We start from the raw sequence: 8,745 nt of genomic DNA, 5'->3' as shown, positions 1-8,745 counted from the left end.
AGGGTAGCCAGTTCTCCTGTTTCCTTTCGGAGAGGGTCCGCATTATCCTTAGCCTTCCTTTTACTCTGGCATACCTGTAGAACCCTTTCTTGTTATCCTTAATGTCCCTGGATAGCATCAATTCCGCCTGTGTCTTAGCTTTCCTGACTGTCTCTAGCTTCTCCTACAGCTTTGCTGTATTTTTCCCAGTTCATTTGTCCTCCCACCTCCTGAAGGCCTCTTTTCTTTTTTTTTTCTTAAGTTTCTTCAGCACTTGATTATTCAGCCATGGAGGCCTTCTAACATTTTTGCCTGATTTCCTCCATGTCTGGATACATCAGTCCTGAGCTTAGAGTAGTAGATCTTTGAATATCAGCCAGCAGTCTTGGGCCCTCTGCCTTCCAGCACTTCATCCCAAGGGACTCTGCCAAGAAGGTCCTTAAAGAGGCCCAAGTCTGCTATCCTGAAGTCCAGGGCAGTGAGTTTGCTGTGCACCTTCCTTACCACCCTGAGGTTCTCGAACTCCACCATCTCGTGGTCACTACAGCCAAGGCTGCATTGGAGCACCACGTTCCTCACCAGCTCCTCCCTGTTGGTGAGCACAAGGTCCAGCACAGCTACTCTCCTTGTTGGTTCCTCTATCATCCATGTGAGGAAGTTACCATTAACACATTTAAGGAACCTCTGGGATTGCTTATGCACCACCATGTTGCTCTCCCAACAGGTACCGGGGTGATTGAAATTTCCCATGAGGACTAGAGCTTGCGAGCTGGAGGCTAATTACATCTGTCTATAGAGGCCTTCATCTACACCCTCCTCCTTATCAGGTGGTCTGTAGCATACCCCCACTATAACATCTCCTGCTCCAACCCTGCCCTTAATCTTGACCCACAGACTCTTGACTAATTCCTCATCTGCCCCTAGGCTGAGCTCCACGCTTTCCAGTTGTTCATTGGCATATAGAGCTACACCTCCTCCTCATGTCCCCAGCCTGTCTTTCCTGTAAAGCCTAAACCCTTATATTCCAACGCTCCAGTCGTAGGAGCCATCTCACCATGTCTCTGTGGTACCCACAATATCATATCTACACAGATGCGTGTACATCTGTAGTTCCTCTTGTTTGTTGCCCATACTGTGTGCATTCGTGTAGAGATATTTGAGCCGGCCTCTGGATGAACCCAACACACTGGCTGGGGTCTCACCAGTTGCATTGCTGTGTTCTGGGCTTCCATCATAGGTGGTGGCATTCAATCAGCAGGATCGGGATGAAAGGTGCCCCCTCCCACAGCGAATCTAGTTTAAAGGTGTCTCCACAAGTTTTGCAAGCCCCTGAGTAAAGACACTTTTCCCCTTTTTTTGTCCAGTGTCCCCCATCAGTTCTGGTCAGACCAGGCTTGCCTGTATATATCCCAAGGTCAGAGTATTCTAGGCCTTGACTCTGGCACCATTGTTTCAGCCAACTATTGACCCCCTAGTACTTCTGGCCGTCTCATAGCCAGATGTCTACTAGTCTTCTGACTGTCTCCTGTAATTCTACTACCTGTTTTTGCAAGTCCACAGCCAGGGCACACATATTGCAGTTAAGTGTGTTTCTTACCACCCTCATTACATCCTTCATCTCCTCTACCATGCCGAGTAGATCCCTTACCTGTTCACACCTTATACATGCATCCTTTCTGTTGCCCTTGGATATCTTTGCCAGGCTTAAGCATTCACTGCAGCCAGAGACCTGGACGGCTGCTTGTCAATTTCTGCGATCTGTCTAGGTCCCTGTGTTGCTTTTGGCAGTTGCTCTGGAGTGAGTGGAAACCATGGCTGGACCATTTCTAGTGAGGTTGTCAGAGACTGGCTTCTGCAATCCTATGTCCTGCCTCTGTGTCCTGCCTGTGTGAACGGCTGTGCAGACTGCCGCCCCACTCCTGTTTGCCTGCCCTATTTGCCACGCTCTCTTGCCGTCTCGCTGCACTCTCTTGCTGTTGCCTTCCCTGCTATTCCCCTCTACCCCTAAATCAGTATAGCACTACCTTTTCTATTTGTTCATTGTTTCACATCCTGAGTTCTTCTCTCATACTTGGATTTCGCTACCAACAAGTAATGCAAAGTGAGAATAGCTCAGTACTGGGTAATCTAAATAGTGTATGTGGATGTTTGGTAGGATTTCTACTATGGATAAAATAAATTTTAATTTATATTTTCTCTTTTTCCTCCTCCTCCCCTGGTCCCCCCATAGAGGAAGTCTGGAGGGGAAAAGAGAGCAGAAGAGTTACAAAGCCCTCTTAGAAGATCCAATGCTGAAGTTCTCAGGACTGTATCAAGAAACTTGCTCTGACTTGTATGTAACTTGTCAGGTGTTTGCAGAGGGAAAGCCTCTTGCTCTTCCAGTAAGAACTTCCTACAAGGCTTTTAGCACTAGATGGAAGTAAGTGACTTGTCTTTTATTTCATATTCCCCTTAGTTACCGAGACATTGAGTTATATATAGAGATAAATATATTTTTATTTTCATCAGAAAGATTTGTTTTCTATTTTCTCCTTCAAATGACTTATGTTTTTTCAAGTGTCTGTGTGGTTGGTGTTAGGCTGATAACATAAAACCAACCTTCTATGTAATAGGTGATAAAACTGTTACTTGCATGTTTGGGCATGACTTACTACTTAAGTAACTATTGAGGCCTGGAATAGCATATGTTCATGCTGTTTGCTGACAGTCTGATTCTTGTTACTTAGACATAAAGACAGAATATTTTCCTCTCTAGGCTTTAACCATTCAAATACTTGTCTTGAGCATGACTGAAAGCCCACAGGAAAATACTTCATTTGCCCTTAGAAATTCATATTCTGAGGAGAATCTATGTTGTATAAACTAATACAGAGTAACTTGAATTTTAAAGGTTTATGACTAATAAAAAGTGTTTCTTTGCAGCTGGAATGAGTGGCTGAAACTGCCTGTGAAGTACCCAGACTTGCCCCGCAATGCACAGGTGGCTCTGACCATCTGGGATGTATATGGACCTGGTAAAGCAGTTCCTGTGGGAGGAACAACGGTCTCACTCTTTGGGAAATATGGGTATACTGTTTTTTCTTCTATGGTGCAGATTTGAAGCTCACTTGTGAATAATAAAGTAGCTGTGGTAGTGGTTATGAGAGGTGGAATTGTTGTTTTAAAAAATGTAAAAATTATATGTTTGAAAAATCAGATACAAAGATGATTTGCTCTGTTTCTTTCTGAGTGTAATTTCCTATGTGCTACAGTGCTTTATAAAAGAAGAGTTCTGTATAGCATCAAAATTTAGCTTTTTTCCCCTCAGAATCTGTAAGCTTGGATTTTAAGGCAGCAAATGCTGAAATCACTTCATATCTATACTTTTGTAGTACATGGATGCCAGTACTGATTACTTAAAGTAATTGATTTCATTGGCTTACATTTGGGCTATTAATGCCGTATTACTGATACAGAATAAAGTGTTACTCAGTAAGTCAGGGGTTGCCAAATTTAATATTTTGTGATACAATACAGAGTGTTTAGTAAAGTTGTGGATTGTAAAATTAAGCTGAAAAGGATTACAAGTGTGCTAGAAGGTGAGCAGTACATCAAAAGGACCTTAAGTAAGTGCAAAGGGGACTGAAAAAATAGAATGTTTAGATTTAAGGAAAATTGAGGCACTGGTACTTTTTGCAATTGATTATCAAGTACAGAAGGGGAGGCAGCTGCCTAGGTAAACAGAGGAAAAGATTTATGGTTTGGAGTCAGTCAGCATTGTGATGCTACTGTAAAACATGCAGACAACATTGAATACATGAACAGTTTACAAATATGTGTGTCGGGGCAATGTTGTGTCCTCCTACTCGCTGGTCTATTCAGCTAGGCTGTGTTCTGTTCTATACAACTGACTTGAAGCAAGTCACTGGCTACTGAAAGTCCCTATTATTGAATGTTTAGCCAATAGGTGTGATGGAGGGAGATGTAAAGATGAGTGAGGCTGAAAAAAAGGCCCTATGAGCACTTTTCTAGTATGTACATAGTGTTGGAAAATGGGGAAAAATAGCCTGTCGTGTCTTGCTAGTGGATATGAGGTAATAAAGTTAAACTGAAGTGCAGGAAAGGTTTAGATAGCATTAGGAAAGCTGTTCTAATGATGCTTGAATGCAGAAAGTGTAGAGAGAGGTTGTATCTGTTATTGAGAATATTGCTTTGACATAACAGATTCGCATTGTCTTACGGGAGAAAATTGAACTGGATCAGCTGGACTATGCTCCAAACACTGGTGGAAGTTTTTAAAGCATAGAGCATAGTACCTGGAAAGAAAGTAAAATTAGTTTATAAATCTTATTTCCCACGTGTGGGATGTGGAGGAAGTAGATGGATAGAAATCAACAAAGTTCTGGAATTTTGTAGTTTATAAATGGCAATCTTTGTAGTCGTGTTCCATAAAGTGATGTGTAAATTCAAGGTCAGATGGCCTTCTAATTGTTATTTCTTATTTTTAATAGTTGACTTTTTAAGATGTTCCTTCCAATTGTATTTACCTGAAGTCATTAGAGTTGTGATCAGCTCTTATTGGGAAAGGTAATGCACTTGGTTTCTTGGAGCATCTTTTATAGGTAGTTCAGCACAAATGTGCAAGGGAAGCAAAGTTTTGCAGAAAAAAGATGTTCTATTCACTGCACAGTTTCTATTAGTAATTCAGTTTCAAGCATAGATGAACAAAATGCTGTGTGGAAGGTTGTGGGCTTTTTTTCTTGGTATTGGGTTGTTTTTTTAATTTGGAAACTCAGAATGCTGCTTAATGTCAGTTGATCTTCAAAGGAAATGTATGTAAATTTTTTAGGGTTTTTTTTTTTCAGTCTGGCAGACCTAAAGATATTATTATAATTTGCAAGTCAAGAGTAATACTTTCTGCTTCATTACAAATAATAAAACTATGAAGGTTGAGCTCTGTCCTTAGTTTGCGTTTGTACTACCCCACTGACTTTGGGAATTACCCGTTTTTCTTCTTGCCAAGTAAGTTATCTGAGACTTTATTTTCTTCTGAACTCTGTGTGCCAATAAAAATGAAGGCTTTAGAGAGCACGAGGTTCAAGTCAGTGGTTCAGTTAAATCAGCAGTTTTGTAGTTTGGCAGAGGAAACTGTCTTGCAGCTGCTGGTGTACTTTGATTCCTGACAGCTGTATTATTTTGAATTTTTTTGAAGTGATTCCCCATTTTTCCTTGCAGTATGTTTCGACAAGGAATGCATGATTTGAAAGTCTGGCCCAATGTAGAAGCTGATGGCTCAGAGCCCACCAGAACTCCTGGAAGAACCAGCAGCACAGTCTCTGAAGACCAAATGAGCCGCTTGGCAAAGGTAATGGAATAGCACGTGACCTTTAAAATGTATGTGACCAACTGCACTTTCACTGGAACGAGATGAAGACAGGCTTTCCATGTTGTCTAGTGTCCATGAGAAGACTTTCTTCCTTTGGTTGTGTAGATATTTCACAGGATACATACAAAGGAATCAACCAGGTCATACTCATTTGCTTCTGAAGTATTTTTTAAAAGGGCACAGTAAGTACCTTCTAATGCACTTAGCATTCTTAGCATCCTAATTCTTTGTAAAGAATGAAAATGTGAATATGCCTTGAAGATGCCTGAAGTCAAGTTTCCATCAGGTGTAGTAAGAGCATCTCATAAGAGTTAGCTTGTGAGGACAGTCTGGTTTCTTTTGGAAGCCATGCTTAGTTTTAAGGCTGTCTGGTGTAGTGTTCAGATGTGTGTGGCATACCTCTACATTAGAAAGAATTTGAATGCAACTGCAAAAATTAACCAAAGTTTCATTCATTTAAGAACATGAATATGTATGTGTATTGGTTTCTTCTCCCAGCTTTGATGGCACAGTATCATCAAAACTACTGCTGGAATTGATCAGAAAATGCTAGTTATTGAACTATTTTACTAGCTGATCTGTGTTTATTCAGGTAAGCCTACCCCAAGCTTTTCAAACTGCTCAACCCACTTACTCCATGTACTTTGTTTTTATCTGGTCTCTTAGTATTCATTCTCACCTTTGTGCAACTTCCAGTGGAAGATAGATCCCATGCCATGAATATATCCATATTCTCACCTAGAGATTTATCACAGTAATAAATTAACTTTCATTAAGCATCTCTTCTATTAGTCTAGTTCACATTGAATTTATAATGCAAAACTCATTAAAGGCAGTGGTGCCCTGTTTCTGGATCATAGTGTAATAAATCTGCTCTGGCCTATGGAATCTCTGTAAACAGACACTGAATATCGAGGCTTGTTTATGGTTCATCAGATGGTTGCATGAGGTAGGCAATGGGTCTCTGAGAAAGGGAAGGCCTACAGTCTGAAACCCTTTCTGGTTAGTTCTGTTACGCTAACGTGACCAATTGTATTTATACTCCCTAGCTCAAGAAATAGCATAAAGTATTTCAGCCTTAAAGTACCTGGGTCTGTTGTAGTCTGTTCTTTTAGTGTATGGGAAATGATGGCTCAAATCCTCTGAGGAATATGAGGGAATTCTCCTTGAATCCTATTTCAAAGAATCAATTAGGTTGGGAAAGACCTCTGAGTTGGAGTCCAGTCTGAGACGTAACACCACCATGTCAGCTAGACCATGACACTAAGTGCCACATCCAGTCTTTCCTTAAACACCTCTAGGAATGGTGACTTCACCATCTGGATAGTCTATTCCAATGCCTAATCACCCTTTCTGTGAAGGAATTCTTCTTAATGTCCAACCTAAATTTCTGCTACCACAGGCTGAAGACTATGTCTTATCTGTCATTGGTTGCCTGGGAGAAGAGGCTGACTCCCACCTGGCTACAGCCTCCTTTCAAGTGGCTGTAGAGAACAGTATGGTCACCCTGGAGTCGAGTCTTCTCCAAGTGAAACAACCCAGTTCCTTTAGGACACTGCTCATACTACTTGTCTTCCAGACCCATCTGCAGCTTCGTTGTCCTTCTCTGGACAAACTCCAGCACCTCAATATCCTTCCTGAATTAAAAGACCCAGAACTGGAGACAGTACTCAAGGTACCAGTCCTGAGTACAGGGCGAGAATCACTTGCCTGGTCCTGCTGGTCACACTATTTCTGATGCAAGTCAGGATGCTGTTGAGTGCTTTGGCCACCTGGGCACACTACTGGCTCATGTTCAGCTGGCCGTTTCTTTTCCGGTGGGCCCTTTTCCCAGCCACTCCCCTGGCCTGTAGCACTTCATGGGGTTATTGTGGCCAAAGTGCAGGACCCATCACTTGGCCTTGTTGAGCCTCATACTGTCGGTCTTAGCCCATCAATCCAGCCTGTCCCAGATCCCTGTGCAGAGCCTTCCTACTCTACAGTAGATTGACAGTCCCACCCAACTTGGTGTCAGTGAGTTTAGTAAGGGTAGACTTGATCTCCTCATTTGGATTGTCATTGAAGACATTAAACAGGACTGGGCCCAATAGTGATCCCTGGGGGACACTACTGGTGACTGGATGCACCGTTGACTACTACTCTCTGGGCCTGGCCATCCAGCCAGTTCTTAAGCCAGCAAAGAGTGCACTTGTCCAAGCCGTGGGCTGGCGGGTTTTCCAGGAGTAATGCTATGAGAGATGGTGTCAAAGGCTTTGCTGAAATCCAGATGGACTACGTCCGCAGCCTTTCCCTCATCCAATGGGCAGGCCTCCTGGTCATAAAAGGTTGATGAGGTTGATCAGGTTGATGAGGCAGGACCTGCCTTTCCTGCACATGCTCAATGTGTCTGATCCCTTGACTGTCCTGTATGTGCCATGTGATTGGACTCAAGATGATCTGCTCCATAACCTTGCCAGGCTCTGAGGTCATGCTGGCAGGCATGTATTTCTCTGGATTCTCCTTCTGGCCCTTCTTGTGGATGGGTGTCACATTGGTCAACCTCCAGTTATCTGGGGCCTCCTTGGTTAGCCACGACTGATGATACATGATGGAGAGCAGCTTAGTGAGTTCTTCTGCCAGCTCCCTCAGTACCTTGGGATGAATCCCATTGGTCCCATAGACTTGGAACATCTAAGTGACACAGGAGGTCAGTAACTAAACATTTGAGAGTTTTAGTTAACGACTAATGGAAAGCTAGTAGTATCACTGCCCTTGCTTTTCTGAAAGCTGTTTTGGGAGATAGTAATATCTGAAAAATGAGAGTGTTTTCACTGGTATTTTTTGTGGTCCTTTATAAAAACATTTTACCATCAGATGCTAGTGAAATGAACAGGGTTTCTGGGTGGTGTGTCTATGGCAGCTCTCATTTGCGCAGCTGTTTGCATAGCAGATGAGGGTTCTTGTCTCATACCTAAATAGGTGCCATCAGCTTCAGTTTTTCTATGATTTACCAGCTGCTGAATACCTCCTCATGTTACTGTGTGTGAAGGTATATATAAATATGGGTAGGAGGACTAGGACTAAATAAATGCAAGATGAGTTTCGGAGGGTTTTGTTACTCTCCATTTGGTTTGTTTTCTGTTTATTGGTCAGACTCATCCAGTATCATGCAATTGATTAATACCTGGTATCCAAGTCCAAACTGGAGTACTCCAGATTAATAAGTAACTTTTGAGAAGAGCTTAGAGAAGGACCTTTTCTCCATTTAAAGGATAACTTTTTTCTTTATATACTTCTGAGGTTATGTATGTGTGTGGTATTTAGTTTTACAGGGAATTTACATAATATTAGTGACTGGCTGCTGAAGGAGCTGCATCCATTTTCCTTAAGTAATTGACACTATGGCAAGTTTCTCCTTTCAG

At 42.2% G+C, this 8,745-nt stretch overlaps 1 protein-coding gene across 1 annotated transcript; it reads left to right on the top strand.

Annotated features, from left to right (window-relative positions):
* The first annotated feature begins 2,215 nt into the window (after window positions 1-2,215).
* Window positions 2,216-5,463, top strand: LOC103804314 (phosphatidylinositol 3-kinase catalytic subunit type 3-like). The gene is made up of 3 exons (XM_009076923.1): window positions 2,216-2,398; window positions 2,902-3,045; window positions 5,194-5,463. The coding sequence occupies exons 1-3, from the start codon at window positions 2,268-2,270 to the stop codon at window positions 5,333-5,335; spliced, it is 417 nt and encodes a 138-aa protein (XP_009075171.1). The 5' UTR covers window positions 2,216-2,267; the 3' UTR covers window positions 5,336-5,463.
* Window positions 5,464-8,745: the final 3,282 nt, after the last annotated feature.

Source organism: Acanthisitta chloris, unplaced genomic scaffold (assembly GCF_000695815.1).
Source record: "Acanthisitta chloris isolate BGI_N310 unplaced genomic scaffold, ASM69581v1 scaffold4936, whole genome shotgun sequence".
Lineage (NCBI taxonomy): Eukaryota > Metazoa > Chordata > Aves > Passeriformes > Acanthisittidae > Acanthisitta > Acanthisitta chloris.
This window is presented reverse-complemented; position numbering and strand designations above follow the sequence as displayed.

Coding starts and splice junctions, on each gene's coding strand:
- LOC103804314 (XM_009076923.1), top strand. CDS start 2,268: ATGCTGAAGTTCTCAGGACTGTATCAAGAAACTTGCTCTGACTTGTAT. Junction 2,399..2,901: donor GCTTTTAGCACTAGATGGAA/GTAAGTGACTTG, acceptor GTTTCTTTGCAG/CTGGAATGAGTGGCTGAAAC. Junction 3,046..5,193: donor TCACTCTTTGGGAAATATGG/GTATACTGTTTT, acceptor TTTTCCTTGCAG/TATGTTTCGACAAGGAATGC.